This window comes from Balaenoptera acutorostrata, chromosome X (genome assembly GCF_949987535.1).
Source record: "Balaenoptera acutorostrata chromosome X, mBalAcu1.1, whole genome shotgun sequence".
In the NCBI taxonomy this organism is placed as follows: Eukaryota; Metazoa; Chordata; class Mammalia; order Artiodactyla; family Balaenopteridae; genus Balaenoptera; species Balaenoptera acutorostrata.
The window spans coordinates 47,955,988-47,977,383 of NC_080085.1; the positions used below are offsets into that span (position 1 = coordinate 47,955,988).

Consider the following 21,396-nt stretch of genomic DNA (forward strand, 5'->3'; position numbering starts at 1 on the left):
TTGTTAGCATAAGGGATCTGCTGATAATTTTTTTTTATTTCTCTTGAAAACAGAGTACGGATTAAATAAGGGTATTGGGTTTGTCAGTTTCAGACACTTGGGACTTTTTTTTTCCTGGAGAATGGAGGGAAGGGGGGTTGGGGGAAGGGGCTCTTTTAATATGTAGGTGCTTCAGGGAGAAGCAAACCATTTTATCTGTTATTTCCACTGGAACTGATGCTTGGAGTGGGGGAAGGAGATGAGATCAGTGGATCAGTCACCAGCACTGTCATCAGCGTTGCCAGAGAGGTCAAGGGCGGACATCATGGAATCAGACAGCTTGCTGGCGAGCTTATCTGCAGATGGAGAAAAACAGGCGTCACTTGGTGGCTGGCGTGCCAACAGGAGGCCTGCAGGAGCTAGCCTACATTTACCTTGGTCTGCACCAAACTTCCAAACTGGCTCCCTAACCGCCCCCTCCCCATCCAACACTAAACAAAACAACTGGTGAGCTACTGGCAGCCACTGCTCAGCCTCACAGGAAGACCCATTTGTCTACCTATGAAATGATCACCCCAAAATAGCTTTTATCTCAGAGTGTCAGACTACTGAGCATCAAGTATTTTTATCTCTTCCTACTATCAAAACAGCTGTTTTCTTTTTGTGTGTTGAACTTATTAGCACTCTGCCATGACCCTCAAAGCTCTCACAGCAAAGGGACAGGATGGCAGTAGGGGCTTTGGGCCTGCATGCTCACCTCCATCCTCCAGCCACACCCTATTGTTCCTCAGGATTCCCCTCAGACATCACCTCCTTCCGGAAGCCTTCTCTGATCACCCCTACCCCACCACGACCTCCAGGCTGGGTTAGGTTCCCTCACTGTGCTTTCTATGTCTTCACAGTGATCACTTTGTGTTGCCAATGTCTGTTTGCTTGTCTCCTCCCCACTCCCCAAAAAGACCAGCAGTTCAAGGGCAATTCATCTCTGTATTCCCAGGACTCAGCGTGGAACCAGGCCAAGAGCGAATGGTTATGAACACAGTCTAGTTCAAAGAACAGGGCTCATGGGATCAGTCAAATCTAGGTTTGGATTTTGGCCCCATCAAATACTTTGAGTGTGTCACTTAATGTCTCTGGGCCCCAGTTTCCTCACTTACCAACTGAGAATAAGACTCTTGCAATGAGTTAGTGAGAATTAGCATAGCATGAAGACCTAAATGGACCAGCCATACAACAGACCACCATTAAAATGAAGGGAGAAGTTCTTTTGTGAATTGATGGGGAAATATCTATAATATATATTGAGTGGAAAAATGATGTGGCAAAACTATATGTTCAGGAGACTAGCCTCTGTCTACAAAAAGAGAACAAAGAATATATAGATATTTGCCTGTGTACCTATCTCAGGAATGAGATACAAGAAATTAACTGGTTGCCTCTGGAGGGACGCCTGGAAGACTGGGGGATTGGAAGGAGACATTTTATTGTATATTCTTTTGTAACCTTTGGATTTTGAGTATATCGCCTATTGATAAAGTAAACATATATAGCCTGAAAGCTTCTTAACACATAGAAAGCAGGTGATAAATAAATGGTGGGTATTTGATACATGAAACTAGGCCAGTGGTTCTCCAAGTGTGGTCCCCAGAGGAGCAACATCACCACTAACTGGCAACCAGTTAGAAACACAAATTCTCAGCGCCCTGCCACCCACCCACCCAAGGTCCAACTACTTAATTAGAAACTCTGGGGGTGGGTCCCAGAAACCTGTGCTTTAATAAGCCCTCCAGGCAATTCTAATACAAGCTAAAGTTTGAGAACCACTGTGCTAGCAGGTAAGCCTCCTAACCCATCCCTGCCCCCTAACCCTGGCCTGGGGCTAGACACATGGAGATGCTCATTCAGGAGCCCCTAATTAAAGCCTCAGGTGGGTTCTTTTTGGAGTACAGGGGGGTGGTCAGGTGCCCCCACCTGTACGCTTCTGGAGCTTCTTCTTATTCTTCAGGGCAGATGCCAGAGCCTGGCCCTGCTGCAGGGGGTCTGTCTCCATGATCCTCTGTAGCATCGGGCGGCGGTCCACTGGGCAGACATCCACTGAGCTATTGTTCCTGGGGTGAAGGTCCACGTTGCGCTTAGCCCACCCCATCTGATGACGGTTTGGATTGGTGCAATACCCAGTGAGATCTCCAATCTGGGGAAAGAGAGGACAACAGTGAGGTCTGGGCCCCAGAGTACCTACAAAGACTTCTGCAGAGGAGGCAGGGACAGGCTTGCATTAAGAACAGGAACCTTGGAGCCACACAGAACTAATAAGCTTCAAGTCTGGCCCCACCACAGACTAGCAGGTGCTTAGTTATCCCTTCAGCCACAATTTGCTCATCTGTCAAATAAGGGTGGACAGTGGGTAGCTTGCATGGCTTTTACAAGAATAAAATGAAGGGCTTCCCTGGTGGCGCAGTGGTTGAGAATCTGCCTGCTAATGCAGGAGACACGGGTTCGAGCCCTGGTCTGGGAAGATCCCACATGCCGCGGAGCAGCTGGGCCCGTGAGCCACAGCTGCTGAGCCTGCGCGTCTGGAGCCTGTGCCCCGCAACGGGAGGGGCCGCGATAGTGAGAGGCCCGCGCACCGCGATGAAGAGCGGTCCCCGCACCGCGATGAAGAGTGGCCCCCACTTGCCGCAACTGGAGAAAGCCCTCGCACGAACCGAAGACCCAGCACAGCCAAAAATAAATAAATAAATAAATAAATAAAATTAAAAAAAAAAAAAAAAAAAAAAGATTTAAAAAAAAAAATTGTTCAAAAAAAAGAATAAAATGAGGGGCTTCCCTGGTGGCGCAGTGGTTGAGAATCTGCCTGCTAATGCAGGGGACACGGGTTCGAGCCCTGGTCTGGGAAGATCCCACATGCCACGGAGCAGCTGGGCCCGTGAGCCACAATTGCTGAGCCTGCGCGTCTGGAGCCTGTGCCCCGCGACGGGAGGGGCCGCGATAGAGAAAGGCCCGCGCACTGCGATGAAGAGCGGTCCCCGCACCGCGATGAAGAGTGGCCCCCGCTTGCCGCAACTGGAGAAAGCCCTCGCACGAACCGAAGACCCAACACAGCCAAAAATAAATAAATAAATAAATAAATAAGAAAATCCTTTAAAAAAAAAAAAAAAAAAAAAGAATAAAATGAAAAAGCAGAATTACTTGTCAATGACAATTGGTATTACAATGATTCTTTGTTCAAGTGACCCTTCAAGGTCTTACTCAATTTAACAAATATGTTCTGACACCTATTTTATGCCTAGCTCTGTATGGGGAAATGTTGGAGAAATGACTCAGATGCAGTCCCACCTTCGGGAAGCAACCAGGCTAAAGAGGAAAAAACCCAACCACACCACAAGTTAGAATGTGGTAAGAGGGGGCTTCCCTGGTGGTGCAGTGGTTGAGAGTCTGCCTGCTAATGCAGGGCACACGGGTTCGAGCCCTGGTCTGGGAAGATCCCACATGCCGCGAAGCAACTAGGCCCGTGAGCCACAATTACTGAGCCTGCGCGTCTGGAGCTTGGGCTCCGCAGCAAGAGAGGCCGCGATAGTGAGAGGCCCACGCACCGCGATTAAGAGTGGCCCCCACTCGCCGCAACTAGAGAAAGCCCTCGCACAGAAACGAAGACCCAACACAGCCATAAATAAATAAATAATAGCCAAAAAAAAAAAAAGAATGTGGTAAGTGCCCACCAAAGAAATGCAGCATAAGTGACAGAGGCTGAGGGGATGGTGGTGGTCAACATACTTCTGCTGATGGGAGGGTCATTCCTGACTGAACACTGGAAAAGCAGAGAGCATACCTGGGCACCCAAAAGGGTGTCTATTCGGCTGTAATAGAAGGTACATGTGGTCAGCAAAAGGTAATATTGACAGGAAGCTCACTATGTGCCAGGTACCTTTCTAAGCATATACATATATGTGTGTGTTATACATATACATACATACGTATATGTATACATGTACTCACACACATCTGTGTATTAACTCATTTAATCCTTGCAACAATGTCTTTGACAAACAAGGCACGTAAGGTCACACAGTTAGTAAGCAGTAGAATAAATTAGAACCCAAGCAGTCAGGATTCTGTATGTATGACTACCTGCTACACTACGGTGGGTAAAAGGCAAGGCTACCACACTGTACAACTATGGGGTTGCGGGGGTGGGAGGGGGCACCATTTACAATATAGCACACCTAAATGGAGTTGTGCAATGGAGTGGCCCTACTCAGGGCCCTGAACCTGAGCCTGGAATTTGCAGTATGGAGTAGGGAACTACTGCTGGTCCTTGAGGAAAAATGGTATGTTCTGGGGCTTATGGGCTCAGTGAGAAATATCAGGGGATGGCCTTAAACTCACAACTTTAAACTGCTTTTCCTATAAGCACCGAGGGGACTTTCGAAACTATGTGAAGATGGGAATGGCGTGATTCCTACCACTGCCCTAATGCAGGCCTCATCATCTCTTACAGAGCTCAGGCAACAGTTTCCTTCCTGGACTTCTTACCTCCACTCTGGCTCCTTTCTTTCCAACTGGATTTTTACCCCAGCCACTGGAGTGATAGTTCTAATACATAAACTTAACCATGTTGCTTCCCTGCTTAAGAAACCCTTCCAGATATTATATAGCCATCAAAAATGAAGGACAGAGGATTTCCCTGGTGGTCCAGTGTTTGAGAATCCGCCTTCCAATGCAGGGGACGTGGGTTCGATCCCTGGTCAGGGAACTGAGATCTCACATGCCGCGGGGCAACTAAGCCCACGCGCCACAACTACTGAGCCCCCTCATGCCACAACTAGAGAGAAGCCCTCGCGCTGCAAAAAAGAGCCCGCATACCGCAGGTGAGGATCCCATGTGCCACAACTAAGGCCCGATGCAGCCAAATAAATAATTTTCTTTTTTAAAAATGAAGGACTGTTCTTTAAGTAATCACATGGAACAATCTACAAGATGAATTTGTAAGTGAAATAAGCAATGTGCAGAACAATAAAAACAGCATACGACTATTTGAATTGAAATAGATCTGTTGGGACTTCCCTCGTGGCTCAGTGGTTAAGAATCCGCCTGCCAATGCAGGGGGCACGGGTTCAAGCCCTGGTCCGGGAAGATCCCACATGCCGTGGAGCAACTAAGCCTGTGTGCCACAACTACTGAGCCTGCGCTCTACAGCCCACAAGCCACAACTACTGAAGCCTGCACACTTAAGAGCCCGTGCTCCACAACAAGAGAAGCCACTACAATGAGAAGCCCATGTACCGCAACAAAGAGTAGCCCCCACTCACCACAACTAGAGAAAGCCCGCGCACAGCAATGAAGACCCAACACAGACATAAATAAATTAATTAATAAATAAAATTTTTTTAAAAAAGCATTGAAATAGATCTGTTATCTGCTTTTATGTATATGTGTGTATAAAGATGGAATAGCTCTGAAAGGACACTCAGGAGTGGGCAGGGTGGCTGGGAGAGAGAAGCAGGAGATTTACTTTTACTGTATAACCTTTACCTTTTCATATTTTTTTTTTTTTGGCCACGCCGCATGGCTTGTGGGATCTTAGTTCCCCGACCAGAGATTGAACCCAGGCCCTCAGCAGTGAAAGCGTGGAGTCCTAACCACTGGACCGCCAGGGAATATCCTACCTTTTCAATTTTATACCATGTACCTAGTCAAAAAAATATCTTAAATAAACAAAATGGGAAAAAAATTTAAACCCTTTGCCTCCCCTCCCCCACAAAACATAACCAACTTTCAGTGTTTACCTATTACCCATGGTTTAAAGTCATACTCAAGGCCTTCAATGATCTGACACCAGATTCATCTTTCCCCGCCTCTACCCTCACTCTAGCCACCTCAGACCACTAGTGATTTCTGCAAAATAACATGCTCTCACCCTTTTGGGTCTTGGCACGCACACAGGCTGAGCCCCTGACCACAGGCTGCTGCCCCCCTTGCCCAGAGAATTCCTCAACCTTCAAGGCATGGCACAAGCATCAAGGCCCCCTGGAATACTTCCCTGACCCACAAGTAGTATAGGTTAGGGCCCTTAGATCCGTGCTTTCCCAACCTCTGCCCCCAACCCCAGCCTGTGTGTCTTCCATCACAGTGTAGATATCTGTGGTTGAAACCACTAAACTGTGACCTCTCGAAGGGCAGCGATAGGGGACTGGCAGACGTAGAGGCTGAAAAAGCCTCCAGAGATCATAGCACAGCATATCAACTTGATCCTGTAGGTGCTGGGGAGACATGAAAGGGCAGGTGACCTTTGGGACCTGCCATATGGAACAAATATCCAGGTGGGAGACAACTGGAAGCTTAGGCTAGGGTTACAGGAATGGTAGGAATAGAAAGAGGCCAAGAGCATCTCTTAAGATTTAGGAGAGAGAAGCCAGACTTGGTGACTGACTGTATATAGGATCCAGGATACTAGTTAGAAGGAAGGAAAAATTAGGGCTGCCCAGGTTTGTAACTTGAACAAGCGGGTGGATAGATGGGGATCCTGTTCTCTAGGCTAGAGCTGGGCTGGGAAAGCTGCTTGAGAGAGCATGCCTCCTCCTTGGACCTGCCATTGGTTGGCAAAGGATGCACCCTGCCTAGCACCCAGGGAGCCCACAGGGTGTGAATGAACAACCCGCATCTCCCCAGTATTATAGGCGGACCTTGTGGGAGCCAGGTGGAAGGGACTGACCATTTCCCAGAGCCCGGGGTAGAGGAGAGTGTTGCCATGAAGAAAGAGAACAGGTACCTTATACACCGTGGTTTTATTTTCCATGGCATCTGCTATTTTCACCATCGGAGAATGGAGCCACTTGATCTCCATTTCGAGCGGGTCCATGTCACCCAACAGCTCATCAGATTCTCCAGTGGCCAAGCCTTTAACACAATAAATACCACAGTCAAGCCTCTGGAGGGAGTGTGGCCCTGTCGATACCCGAGTTTAGCCCAATAAAAGTGATTTCAGGGCTTCCCTGGTGGCGCAGTGGTTGAGAATCCGCCTGCCAATGCAGGGGACACGGGTTCGAGCCCTGGTCTGGGAGGATCCCACATGCCGCGGAGCAACTGGGCCCGTGAGCCACAGTTACTGAGCCTGCACGTCTGGAGCCTGTGCTCCGCAACGGGAGAGGCCGCGACAGTGAGAGGCCTGTGCACTGCGATGAAGAGTGGCCCCCGCTCGCCGCAACTAGAGAAAGCCCTCGCACAGAAACGAAGACCCAACACAGCCATACATACATACATACATACATACATACATACATATACATACATACATAAATTAATTAATTAATTAATTAATTTTTTAAAAATGGCAGCTACTGGGATTCCCTCCCCAGGACCGGGCCTCTCTCCCTCTCTCTCTGGTGCCTTGCCTAGAGCTGGCCTCCACTGCAAACCACAAATGTGTCCATTGTCCTGGGCCCACACTACCTTCCCACCTCTTCTAAACTTTGCCCCATCCCCTTCCCTGGGCCTCTAATCCCTAATCACTCTTCAAGATTCAACACTAGGGCAACTAGGAAATTCTCACTATTAACCACTCCCTCTTCTCAATTTCCGGGACCTCAATCTTTTGCCGAAGTACATTCTCACTGCCAGAGCCCCGCTTGCCCTCACACACAGCCACAGTCAAGCATCATCATAAAAATGTGAGCACTAATTCCTCCCAACTACCCACTTGATAGAAAAGCAAAGTTCAGAAAGAGGGCTGACTTGCCTAAAGCCACATGGGGGTAGGTAAGCCTCTTGTCCTCATTTGTAATCCAAGCACACTAAAAGGCCCAGAGAAGGAAAGCTATTGGCCCTCAAGAGAAACAGGGTAACTAGAAGCCAGGCCAGCCAAGGCTTTCTCCACTACCCCAGAGTGTCCACAGACAGGCCCAGAGAGCACCAGGCACCTTTCTTGGGTGGGGTAGAGAAGAAAGGAGCCATCAACCAGAGCTGCAGATGGTAGAGTATCTGAAGAGAACAAACTTCCTACAGGCGTTTCTGAAAGTCATACCTCTGTACCTCAACAAATAACCATCTTAATAACAGCTAATATTTACCAAGCATGTACTATATGCCAGGCACTGTGTTTTTACATAACAAATAAGTCTTCACAACTATCTTATCAGGTGGGTGCTACTGTCCCCATTTTACAGATGACATCATTGGACATGGAGAGCTTAAGAACTTGTACAGCACCACACAACTAACAAAACTCAGATTTTAATCCAGGCAGTCCATTCTTTTAACCACTTAGATACTGAGTTGGGAGAATCTTCAAAACAAGGCAAGAGAGCTAGTTTGAATGCCACGTCTGCCTGTCAATGACCATGCACCATTTAGCAAATATCACCTTTCTGTGTCTCAGATGCCTCACCTGCCAATGCGGATAAAAGTAAAAATCTAGAAATGGACATGCAATGGCTGTGACAAAACCTGGAGCAAAATGAGAGAAGGGGTTTTTGAGAGGAGTATCTCAGTCCACTCCAGGCCTCAAGAGATGGGGAAAGTAACCTCACACTTCGTAAATACCTCACCATGTTCCAGGTACTTTGCTGATTTTTTTCCTATCTACCAAGAGCCCACAATCAGCTGCCTCCCTACCCCACCCCACCCCCATATTCCCGTGACCCAGATTCCAATTCTCCACCTTGTGGGAAAAGACATTAAGGTTAAAGCTAGTTAAACAGGTTTCCCCAAACCAGAGTAGAGCCAGAGCAGGGGGTGGTCAAATGTGGGACCTGTTGTCAGGTCTGTGTGGCTCCACTAGGGCAGGACCACGTGCCAGGCAGGCCAACCTACTCGCCCTTACTTACATTCCATGGTGTCCTCATTGGCCTGCTCGGTATCCTCAATGTCGAAGACCTCAGTCATCTCCTTAACAATCTCAGCACTGAGATGGGCAGGCAGAGTGTGAGTGGAGGGTGGGAGTGTATAGAAGCTGATCTTCCCGCTGAATTGGGAGGTGGGAAGAAATTGGTGATCTCATTAAGACAACAAATGACCAATCAAAGAGAGAATGAGTTCTCAGGTCAGAAACAGTGAGGGACAACTAGAAAACCCAGACAGTTGCTTCTGAACAAGAGGTTGAGCTGCTGGATAATCACTGGGCATAAGTTGCCAAGCAGGATGTGACCTGGTGCCTTGGACTTCCTTACCCAAGAAGTTAGGCTGCCCCGCCGCTGCAGTGAACACAGATGATCCCCTTTGTGGAGTCTGACTCCCAGCAGGCTTCACCCTTACGCCTAGCCCCCTCCTCACCTCACCCAGTCAGCCAGGACAGCTTTGGCTGCCTGCTCCTGACTGTATATGCCCCCCTTCTTCTTCTTCCCCAAGCGGTGGGCCACTGCAGTCAGAAAGTGCTCAGTGGTCTGGAACCCAGAGACACCGTAATAGCTGGAAATCTGGTGAAGAGAGGAAGAAGAGAAATCATGAGGAAGAATGAAGGGCCCTTGGAGCAGGGTAGGACATAAGCATGAGGCCCGCGTACCTCCTCCAGGTTGCAGCGCTGCAGAATGGTCTCCACTGGGGTCACAGGATCCGCCAGCTTCTGCACACGAATGCAGTTGCACAGGATGGTGCCCACCTCCGAGTTGGGTCCTGGGACAATGCCCGGGGCATCCAGCAGCCTGATGAATTTGTCCAGGTAGACCTCCTGCATGAACCTGGGGCGGGAGAGGGGAGATAGGAGGACACAGGATGGTGATAAGCCCAGATGTGCCTGGCATCCTCTAGGCTCCAAGCACCCAGTTGAGAGAAGGGGTGGGACAGATGGCACACAGATGAAGGTGGAGAGATGGGGGTCTGATTCTAGTCTAACCTCCACCACCAGGGACTGAGCTGCAGGACCACAGGCAAGCTTCTGACTCTCTGAGCCTGTTGCTTCACCGAGGAAGTGGAGCTGCTTATTCAGAGCCCAATCTTGCATGGTGTCGGGGAGGCTTCAAGGAGCTAAGTGGGGGAGACACCCAGCTGGGTGCCTGGCCCACAGCCAGGGTGTGCCAGGTAAATGAGGGCTATTAGTGAGACTCCCATGCCCAGGGAAGAATCAAAGGCTAGTCCAAGATAAGGGACAGGGGCTGAAGGCGTGGGAGTTGGGGGAATGGTAGGGTGAAGGATCTGTGAAGTGGGGGAGCAGGCAGGTGCTTACTTGGTGACCCCAGGAACGGCTCCCACACTGCACGCACGGCTGCGCTTCAGGCTATTGATCAGGCTGCTCTTCCCAACATTGGGAAGGCCTACAAAGGAGCAGCAGATGGCTCAGGGCAGGAAGGGTCCTCAGGAATATCTGGGACAGCCTGTGTGTGGGAGGCTCAGGCAGGGGCAGTGTGACCAGGCCATGGGGAAGCCAAAAACAGAGCCTGGCCTCCTGCCTTCCCATCCAAGGCCCTGACCAACCCCCTCCATGGCCTTTCTAACCCTCTCCTCCATATGTGAGCACCCTGGCTAGACGTGTCCCTCTCTCTAGATGTGACACCCACCTCCTACGTACAAACAGCCTGGGAAAGACGCTCAATGCAAGGCCTCTGTGACAAAATCCAGTGGAGGGTGGACACTGGGAAATGTTGTAAGACAGAACCATCCATCCTGGTGTATAATTCACCTGGCAGGGGGTGGGGGGAGCTCATCTCCAGATGTCAGTCTCTGAGCAGCTTTCTGCCTGTGGTGCGTGTTTTTTTGTTTGGGCATCTGTGAGCACCTCTCAGCCTATGGATGTCCTTGTCCATTTCTTCCTCACTGGGTCTCTCATTCCCACCATTCTCTTTCTCTGTGTGCTAGAACTTACACATGTACTGCTCCCTCACAGATGTGCCTGTGTATATATATCCCTCGTGTATAGAAGTCTCTGTATATCTTCTGTCTCTTGGTTGTTCTCATTCTAAATACCGCTGCTTTTCCCATTTCTGTCTTTCCCACTCCATCTTTTTCTCTATCATATCTTTCTTTGTCTGTGTATCTAAGCACCTCTTTCTCTGCTGGTTTGTCTCACTGTATCTCATTCTGGCCATTGTCCTTTCTCTCTAATTCTCCCCACCCCACCAATTCTGCCTCTTTGTAATTCCCTCTATGCCAACTCCTCTCAGCTCTTTCTGTACATGTTCCTTCTCTCCATGGGCTTGTCTCTCTACATGTATGTCCTTCCATACGTGTTCCACTGTGTCTCTTTTTCTCTGTGCCTCCCTAATGCTCTGTCTCTATTTCTCTCTCTCTATATATATATATCCGTCTCATCACAGACGTGTATCTGTCTCTGTGACTCTGGGGCGTGACTATGTCTGAGGGTCGAGTGTATCCAGGCACGTGTCTCTCCGTGGCTCTATTTGATTGGGGAGGGGAAGCGGAGTTGGGTGAGTGTATGGGAAGAGCTTGGTCTGCATGTATTTTGCGTCTGGGTCTGTACATGTCTCCATACATGTGGAACTGTATGTGTGCATAGGTCTGGGGTACATTCCTCTGTGTCTGCATCTTTGTTCCTGCCTCTATGTGCATCTCCCTCTGAATCTCTCTCTATCCCTGTGTTTGACTCACTCATTCTTTCCTTGGGTATGCATGTCTGCCTCTCTACTTACATGGGAGGGTCTCTAGCCCTCTTATGTTTCTCTGCAAGTCTCTGTGCACACGTCTTTGTGATCATATCTCCCTCTCTCTGCATGCCTCTGTCATTCACATGTCTTCCCTTTCCACTCCCCACCAATCCCACCATTTGGCTTCCCAAATCTTCTGTGTCTATTCAGGTATGCAAATCTACACCTTTTTCTCAGTGTCCAGCCTCACTTCCTCTCCCTGCGGGTCTATCTCTGCCTCTCTCAATTTCCCTGTTCCCTTCCCACCAGCCTTCCCTCAGTACCCTGGGTTCCAGGTTTGAGCCTCAGCTCTGCCTTGTCTCACCCAGGGCTGAGCCCTACAAGTCCCTTTCCCGCCTCTGAGCCCCAGAGTTCTTATCTATGAAAGGGAGATGTTCACCCCTCCCTCCCACAGCTCTGGTAGAATGAGATGGGGCCAACTCCAAGCCTGGCCCCGCACATTTGGTCCATGGTTCTAACACTCAAACCACGGTGGTGATCCTGAGTATGCCTTCCCACGTCCACCTATCCAAAGTACACATCACAAGACCCTTCCTGAACAGCTCCTCTCCTCCCCCCACAAAAGTAACATGAAGTTCCCAGAATCCTTTGTCCCAATGAAGCCCCTGCACAAGGAAGAAGCCTGGGTCCCATGACCTCCCCCAAGGCCTTACCCACAACACCCACACGGATATGGGTGCGTACTTCACCCAGGCGGCAATAGTTCCCCAGAACCCTCATGAGATTTTCAGCTCCAAAGCAGGCTTTGCTTTTCAGCAGTGACTCAGAGGCTTGATCCACTGGCACACTGCAGCGATTCTGGAAAATGAGGGGTATTATAGAAGAGGCATCAGGTGGGAGATGTAGTCTCAGCTCAGATTTCCAACTTTCAGGGCCGCCTCCCTGTGATCACTGAGACCCCCAGCCTGAAGCAGAGGGCTTCTCACACAGGCCCTGAATACCTGCCATTTCCCTGCTTCCACAAGGCCTATTTTTCCACTGTCTTTGCATCTCCAGTCTTCTCTGTCCCTGCCTGTCTCTTGCCTCCCTCAGCAGGGGCAGGATAGCATCCTTGCCTCTAGGCAGGCCAGGTTTAAGTTCAGCTCTGCCTCTCACAGGCGTGTGCCTGGCAAATTCTGATTCCATTCTCTGGGCCTCAGTTAACCTTGCCTACACAATGGGGACGTTTACCTCCCTGTCTGTGGAGAGAAGAGATAGTGCCTGGCCCACATAAAGTCTACCTTCCCTTGATTCCTCACACAGGACAAGGCCATTTCGGCCTCCGTCTCCCTACTCCTGATGCTACCTCCTCTGCCTAGAATGCCCTTTCAGCTCTTCTTCTGTCCTTATTTACCCACCACAATACTTCAAAATAGGAACTGACTTAAATATCTATTAATAAGAAACAGATTAAGGAGCTATATCCTTGAAGTGGAACACAAATGAAAGAAAGCTGTTAAAAAAGGATGCTTATCACATTTTTGCCATGAAAAAGGCCAAAAAATTATAAAGGAGATATCATGTTTCTCCCAGATGAACAAAGATTTAAATGTTTAATGATATCAAATGTTGGCAAGGGTGTAGGGAAAAAAGCCCTCTCACACAGTCATCTATCCCATTAGTGGGAAGATAAATTGGTACAGCCACTGAGGGGTGGGGGTGGAGGACGTGGGGTGCTGGGGAGCAATTTGTCAGTGACTAGGAAAATGTAAAATGCAAAAAGCCTATGACCCAGCCACTCTACCTCTCAGTGCCCAACCTACACAAACACTTGCCCACTAGCCAAGACTTGTAAGGGTACATGTTGTAGTACCGGTTATAATGATAAAAAAAATTGGAAACTAATTTTATTTAGCATCAAAAAGGTAGAACTCTATAGAAAGATCTTCAAGGGAAAAAAAACACACAGGATGACATATATGATACCCGCAAACACTATTTTCTCTTTATAAACACATCCACATATAATATAAAGCACAGAAAAACATCTGGAAGGATACACACCAAACTAACAATGGTGGTTACTTCTGGGTATGGATAAAAGAGATTGGAATTAGAGGTACCAGCATAAGGATATTCAAGCTTCATCTATACAGTTGGCCCTTGAGCAACACGGGTTTGAACAGCACAGGTCCATTTATACGCAAATTTTTTTCACTAGTAAATACTACAGTACTACATGATTCGCAGTTGGTTGCATCTGCAGATACAGAACTGCAGATATGAAGGGCCAACTATAAGTTATACACGGATTTTCCATTGTGCAGAAGGTGGATGTCCCTAACCCCTGTTTAGTTCAAGGGTCAACTGTAATTGTTTTTATTTTTTCTACTTTATTTTTTTAAATAAATAAGTTTTATACCTGGTGCAAAACTGAAAAAAATATGTCCCCCAGGGGGCTTCCCTGGTGGCGCAATGGTTGAGAATCCACCTGCCAATGCAGGGGACACGGGTTCGAGCCCTGGGCTGGGAAGATCCCACATGCCGCGGAGCAGCTGGGCCCGTGAGCCACAACTACTGAGCCTGCGCGTCTGGAGCTTGCGCTCCGCGACAAGAGAGGCCACGATAGTGAGAGGCCCGCGCACTGCGATGAAGAGTGGCCCCCGCTTGCCACAACTAGAGAAAGCCCTTGCACAGAAACAAAGACCCAACACAGCCAAAAAAAATAAATTAATTAATTTTTTAAAAAAAGTCCCCCAGGACCCAGTTTCTCTCCATCACAGCAACAAATGTTTCTGTATACTTTAATATCTTACATTGAAAACGCATTTCCATGTTAATGATATAATTAGAAAACAGTGTAGCCCCAGGCTACCCTGAAAGAGGCTAGATGTCCCTGGCCCCAGCTTACCAGGTTTTTGACCTGATGCTGGGTGCTGGCCTTGAAAGCTACGACTGGCAGCTCATTCCGAAGGTATTCCAGCCACTTCTCCACAACCTCCTTGGGGACCAGGTCTGGGGAAAATAGGAACAGAGAGGACTGGAAAGGAGAACATCACCTCGATGGCTCACTCCAAAGATGCAGCCACCCACATCCAAGACTTGGCCCACCTCCCGCCAACAGATATCTCCCTAGCACTGACAGTCCCTGTCCAGTCCCCAGGTTAGAGTTAGAAAGGACAGTCTAGTCTAGGGGACCAGTTGGCCCTCCCTGAGGAGACCTCTGTTTCCTCAAGGAGAATGGGTAACCAGCTGTATCGTCCTAGATGCCTTCCTTCCAGACCAGGGGGCCCAGGGTACCAGAGGCCTCCCAAAGACTGTGCTTCCCATCCCCTCCCTGGATCATTCTAGGTTGGGCCAAATGTCAAGAATAACCTTGACAAAAATGGCTACCATTTATGAAGAACTGAACATGTATGTACCAAGCACTTTATTATTAATTCTCCAACAATCCTGTGAGATTGGGACAATCACAGCCCATTTTACACCTAGAGAAACAGAAGCTCTCAGGTGACATGACTTGTCCAAGATCCCAGAGAAAACAGACAGCAAAACTGGGATAAGATCCAGACCTGAGTGACTCGTGAGCCGATGTGCTCTTCTGCCCCAGTGTCTGGGTTCCAGCTTGGGAGAGAAGAGGAACTCTCCATGGTTGGCCAGTCAGATAAAGCTCAAAATGGCAAAAACAGGGGACTGAAAGGCAGACAGGCTTTAACTCCACTCCCAACTTCTGCTGTACTGTGTGTGTGTTTAGACAAGTGACTTCACCTCTCAAATCCCTGGCTTTAAAAACTCGAACAAGAATTCCTACCTCACACAACTGTTATGGATACCACTGAGTTGCTGGGTGTCAGGGTCTGGTCCAAGCTAGTTTTTCAACAAGGCCTGGCCCCTGCCTTGCCCTACCCAATATTGCCCAACACCCACCAATCTTGTTCAAGATCAGGACCAGCTTCTTGTTGCCTTCTGCCTGCAGGACAGTCTCCTCCATTTGGAAGCAGCGGCAGCCCAATGGGTCCCTGGCATCCAGGACTTCTAGAATCACATCAGAGTATTCCACCACCTGTAGGGCAGGGAATGAGGGATGAAGGCAGGGAAAGAACTGGGTAGCAATCAACAGGCCCATGAAAGAAGAGGTCTCCATCTTAGGAAAAACAGAAGCAGAGAGGAGACAGGACTGGATTGATGCCCTCCCTAAAGGACCTTAAGAAATGCGCCCTCGGGACTTCCCTGGTGGCGCAGTGGTTAAGAATCCGCCTGCCAGTGCAGGGGACACGGGTTCAAGCCCTGGTCCGGGAAGATCCCACATGCCGCAGAGCAACTAAGCCCGAATGCCACAACTACTGAGCCTGCGCTCTAGAGCCCACAAGCCACAACTACCGAGCCCGTGTGCCACAACTACTGAAGCCCGCATGCCTAGAGCCTGTGCTCCACAATAAGAGAAGCCACCACAATGAGCAGCCCCCGCTCGCTACAACTAGAGAAAGCCCGTGCACAGCAACAAAGACCCAATGCAGCCAAAAAATAAATAAATGAATAAAAATTTTTTTTTAAAAAGAAATGGGCCTCCATACCTTACGGAACTCCTTGTAATAAGCCTTCCTTGTGGCCTCATCATCCAACTGAGGAAACATATTTAATTCCTCCAAAACGTCCTCCTAAAGGGAAAAAAAGACAATGGTCCAGGGCAGGAAAGAGAGTGAGAGCTGTCTTTGGCAACCATGGGAGGCTGGGAGAGCCATGTGAGTCCCAGACCACCAAAGAGCAGCTTGTATCAGCCAACAAAGCCAGGAACTAGAAGAAGAAAGGATAGACCCACATGGTCCATGTGTGTGCCTATTTGTAAGTGTGTGTTCGAGCACCAGCTAGAGGCCTGGGATTGCACCTGAGTGTATAAGGGAGGAATGTAAGAGGGAGGTATAAGTGAGAAAAACAATCTATGGGGAATGTGGGATGGAGGAAGCAAAATGTGTACTTTATATTAGAAAAGGAACTTTGAGTTGGGAAGTATATATTCTGTGAGATGAGAATATATTCTAGAAAGGCAGTAAGAAGTCCTAGAAAGAAGATGACTCTTCTCTTAACCTTCCCCTCACGTTCTCACTCCTTCTCTCCCCCTGTCCCCTAGTCCAGCGCCTCCCCACTCCCAAACCCCAGTCTTTGGGTTCCAGCTTGGGAGAAAGGACCTAACCAGGGTTGTCCAGTCACAGATAAGGCTCTTCACCTCCCTCCATGTCCCTACTGTCTCCCATCCTCTCTGAACTGATTCCCTACTCCCCCTCCAACAATCTCACACCCTTCCTCTTTCCTTTTCACAGATCAATGGCAAAAGATGCTTTTGAGCGAACCCACACCAGTCCTACCCAGGGGCAAAGACTGCTCTCTTACCTTGCGCTCAAACTCCTTCTGGCGTCGCAGGACATCCTGACAATAGCTTTCAATGGTCCTGCGTCGGTGTCTCTCTTGCTCCCGGGCAGCCTGCTGCTTCTCCCGCATGTCCTCAACCTAACAAGTGAACGCACACCAGGGCTGTAGCTGACTAGGTTTGCAGTCTAAGGGAGGGATGGAAGACCAAGAGTAACAGGGAGCAGGTGACAGAGGGAGAAAACAGTGTGACATGGCACAGGTGGAAGGAGCAGGGATACAGGAAGGGAGAAGATATGACAGCAAGAGATAAGGGGTTTGAGAGAAAGAAAAAGACAAAGAGATGAAGAAAGGGAAAGCATGGCAGACACTAATACAAGGAAGGTATGTGAAGCTGAGAGAGAATGTGTTCTAGGCAGCGGGAAGCACTTAAGACCAGACAGGAAAAGAAAACAAGGTCCTGGGATGCTCCATCATTTACAGAGCAGCAAAAGAGACTGTAGAAAAGAAAGAAGGACATCCAGGAGAGTGAGATGACAGGAAAGCCAAAGTGAGGGTGTTTCAAAAAAAAAATCATGGTCTCAAATGCTGAGAATTTGAATAAGATGAGGGAAGAAAGCTATCCATGAGTCTGATATCAGAGAACATGCTGGTGAGGCTGGCAGGGGTCATTCCAGTGGAGCAATGAGAACATAAACCAGACAGCCATGGACTGGGAGGTGAGCAAATGGAGACACTAAATCAAGTATCAAGGCAACCGCCCTCTCTTCCCCTTTCCACAAACAGCCTCGACAACCCTAACAGTTCTGGCCTTTGCCTTTCAACATTTCTGTGGACCTGGCAGTCAAGCCAGGCCCTCTCTCTCCAAGGGAAAGGGCTTACCCTCTTCTTCTTTAATTCAGCCTCCCGACTGGCATGATCATTGGAGTGAACAAACTGGGGAGCGGAGGCCACTTTGGTGGCTGCTTTCTTCCCATTCTGCTTTGCAGGCTGGTCACCACACAACAGGGAAAAAATGAACAGACCTAATGAACCCATGGAAATTACCCTTCCCAGGGGGTGTTAAAGCTGCTCAGAAGTGTAGTTGTTGGGGGAAAGAGGAGAGAAGCAAACAAAAAGGGCTCTGTCCCCAGAGGTCTGCCCATCTGACTAGAGAGAGACCCTTCTTCCCCTAGCCAGGCAGGGACGTGCAGCCCTTGGAACAACAGTACCAGCATCACCTAGGCACTTGTTAGAAATACCAATTATCAGATCCCAAGACAGACCTACCAAATCAGAAACGCAAGGGTAGAGCCCAGCAATCTGTGTTTTAACCAGCCCTCCAGGTGATTCTGGAGGGCTAGTTAAAGTTTGAGAACTGCTGCTCTGACCCAAGTCCTACTTGTCCACAACTTTCCCAGCAGGACCAGGAGATCCAGGAGCTGGGGCCAAAGACTGTTTGAACCTCCCTCCTCTCCATGAGCAATAGGGACTTGGGAATTAGACAGACTCAAGTCCTAGCTGTGCTACCTTGAACCTAAGAACTTTCTCACTGAGGCTCAGTTTCTTCATCTAAAAAATAGGATGATGACAATCCCTAACCAAGGTAAACCAAGCACAAAGCAGTGTATGGCTTGTGGTGGGAACTTAATAAATACTGCTACTTTTCTGCTGAAGCCACCCAGAGAGGGAGGGAAAGCCAGATCTACTGATTCCAATGCAGTGCTCTGTTTGGAGTCACCCAATATCTACCTGGTTTTGTGGGCCTCTTCTAGGGTGGGCAACCTGTTCCTGACCTTGTCGCCAACAACGGGTATACGTTACCTGAGTGTGGAACCAACTTATCTTCTTGCGGCCTTTGGAACTTTTACCTGGCTTTTTATTTTCTAAAGAAAAAAAAAAAAGCCATCATCCACCTACCCAACATTTGTTGAACCTTAATGGAGGTCAGGCCACACTGGGAACCTAAGGAAGCCTCAGACACCATGTCTGTCTAGGCGCACAAGACAGACACGGAGCTGGCAGCAACAGTGTCAGAGGAGGTACTGGATATAAATGTTTGGGGTATTCAGTGCAAACTGAAACAATTCTTAAGGGAATCCTGTGAAGAGAGCAACTTGAATGTGCGCTTCTGACTCCTCTTTCTCTCTCCCAACTTCTAGCTGGGGCAGCTCAACAATTTTGGCACCAGGCTGAGGTGGGGGGCTGGTAGCATGGGAAAGTGGTCTGAGGGTTAGGGTTAGGGTTAGGGACCCTGGTTAGTCCCTGGTTTGGGACTCTGAGGAGTCCCAGCCAGCTAAGCCAGAGTAGATGCCCTCAGCACATGGGGAGAGAACTGTCCCTTCCTGCTAACCCTGCTCATGTCATTGCCTCCAAAGGGAATTGCACTACACAGCTAAACTGCAACCTCCCTTTGATTTAAGGAGGAGAGAGTTCACCTTCTACAATCACACCTTAACAAAGCCCAGGAACTTAAGGGGCCTCTTCCCACTTCAATGAGGAGTCCCGTCTGTCATCTCCTTCACAGCTGGCCTCTCAGAAAGAATGGCTTCCCTTAATTCTCACCATTTGCAAGGGGGCTAAAGGAATTCTTACAGGGGGAGGTTCTGGAAGGTCAGGATATATGCTACAAACAAATATAGGAGCAGCTTGAGATTATCAGAGAGCAGGCTCCCCAATCACACTAGGTGGTTCACACCAAAGCAGAGTTAATGTAGGAAACAGAGGATTTAAATACTACTGCAGGGCTTCCCTGGTGGCGCAGTGGTTGACACTCTGCCTGCCAACGCAGGGGACACGGGTTCGAGCCCTGGTCTGGGAAGATCCCACATGCTGCGGAGCAACTGAGGCCGTGCGCCACAACTACTGAGCCTGTGCCCTAGAGCCCGTGAGCCACAACTACTGAGCCCATGCGCCACAACTACTGAAGCCCACGTGCCTAGACCCCATGCTCTGCAACAAGAGAAGCCACCGCAATGAGAAGCCCGCGCACCACAACGAAGAGTAGTCCCCACTTGCTGCAACCAGAGAAAAGCCCGTGCGAGGCAACAAAGACCCAACACAGCCAAAAAAAAATTTTTTTAATAAATTAAATAAATAAATAAATACTACTGCAAGTTCTTAAAGAGATTCAAGAAGATACTTCAAATGAACTATGTGAGAAAAAGATTCCCAAAATTTGATATTGAATAAAAATTCAATTGATGTAGTGAAAAACTGAAGAGACATCACTAATAACCAAATTAATGAGCTAGAAGGTCAAGGGAAGAGCTTGCTTAAAACAGGGCAAAAATCCAAAGAAAAGTAAAAACAGGGGCTTCCCTGGTGGCGCAGTGGTTGGGAGTCCTCCTGCCGGTGCGGGGCACTCGGGTTCAGGCCCTGGTCCGGGAGGATCCCACATGGCCCGGAGCGGCTGAGCCCGCGAGCCACAACTGCTGGGCCCGCGCGCCACAACTTAAAAAAAAAAAAGTAAAAACAGAAAAAGGAGAATGGACTCAGGAGAGCTAGTATCTAAATTAAAAGGAGTTCCGGAAAGAGAAAAGATACAAATGGAGAAGCAATTATTTTTTAAAATAATAGATGAAAGTTTCCCAAGTTGAAAACAGGATTGAGGCTTCAGACTAGAAAGGCGCATAGAGCATCAAGATTAACAAAAAAGACATATGCCCTGGGCATACACTGATGAAATTTCTGAACTCCAAGGATAAAGAGAAAATCTTGTAAACTTCCAAACAGAAGGCATTCCCAACAAAGGTGAGAGAAGCAGACAGCCTTCTCAAATCCACAATTCTGAACACTTAAGACAGAAGAATAACCATTACAAAGTACTGAGACAAGGGACCGTGTTCCAAGCTAAATTCTTATAACTGATCAATATATCACTCTTACGTGAAGGTAAAAGACAGACGTGCAAAGATTACCACCTGTGTTCCCTTTCTGGTAAAACTACTTGAGGAAGTATACCAGCAAAAATAAGCATAAAATCATGCTAAAGGTCTCACTTTGGAAGAGTAGAGCAAAAATAGTTATTTAACTTTGGTAAAGTGATAGAAAAATTTAGTTATGCTTGATATAAATATGAATGCAATTACCAACATAATTTTAAGTCCTGGTGGAGGATTTTTTTAACTTGTTAAACTTTTTAAAATAAGGGAATAAGAAGAAACAAACAAAAAATATAAAATAAGATGGTAAAAATCAGACCAAACATATTAGTTATCATAATGAATGTGAATGGACTGAATTTCCCCGTAACAAAAAAAAATCAGATCCCAAGTCTCCTTTTCTTCCAAAGTACTCATGTTGCAATGAAAAGAATGTGAGGTTTGGAAGGAACCAGGTCTGGCCATTTTACTCAACAATTTGCATCGGCCTAACTTCCCTGGAAAATGAGGGCCTGCACTGGATACAGGCACACGATGAAAGAAAATACATCACTTAAAGTGGGGAAAAACACCTGCTTCAGAGAGGAGAAGGAGGGGGGAGGAGAAGCGAGGAAGAGGGTAGGGGTGCAGTCACCACTCACAACACTGCAACACCCAGGAGCCGCTGTTACTGTTTTTTA

The 21,396-nt window shown here is 48.3% G+C and overlaps 1 protein-coding gene across 8 annotated transcripts in view; it reads right to left on the reverse strand.

The window, feature by feature from the left end:
* The window catches only part of GNL3L (G protein nucleolar 3 like), a 27,748-nt gene continuing 6,352 nt past the window's right edge, over nt 1-21,396 (reverse strand). For 3 of the 8 annotated variants that reach the window (XM_057538141.1, XM_057538143.1, XM_057538142.1), the window contains 14 exons: nt 18,657-18,718; nt 17,736-17,843; nt 16,878-16,994; nt 16,064-16,147; nt 15,417-15,552; nt 14,401-14,504; nt 12,224-12,368; nt 10,136-10,223; nt 9,476-9,650; nt 9,247-9,389; nt 8,802-8,938; nt 6,749-6,876; nt 1,951-2,170; nt 1-335 (listed from right to left, as the gene is read on the reverse strand). In XM_057538141.1, the coding sequence (XP_057394124.1) occupies nt 253-335; nt 1,951-2,170; nt 6,749-6,876; nt 8,802-8,938; nt 9,247-9,389; nt 9,476-9,650; nt 10,136-10,223; nt 12,224-12,368; nt 14,401-14,504; nt 15,417-15,552; nt 16,064-16,147; nt 16,878-16,994; nt 17,736-17,843; nt 18,657-18,718 (1,730 nt within the window). In that variant the 3' untranslated portion in view covers nt 1-252. Of the gene's footprint in view, nt 336-1,950; nt 2,171-6,748; nt 6,877-8,801; nt 8,939-9,246; nt 9,390-9,475; nt 9,651-10,135; nt 10,224-12,223; nt 12,369-14,400; nt 14,505-15,416; nt 15,553-16,063; nt 16,148-16,877; nt 16,995-17,735; nt 17,844-18,584; nt 18,719-21,396 lie in introns of all 8 variants that reach the window. The other 5 variants (XM_057538138.1, XM_057538140.1, XM_057538139.1 and 2 more) reach the window with 3 other exon arrangements.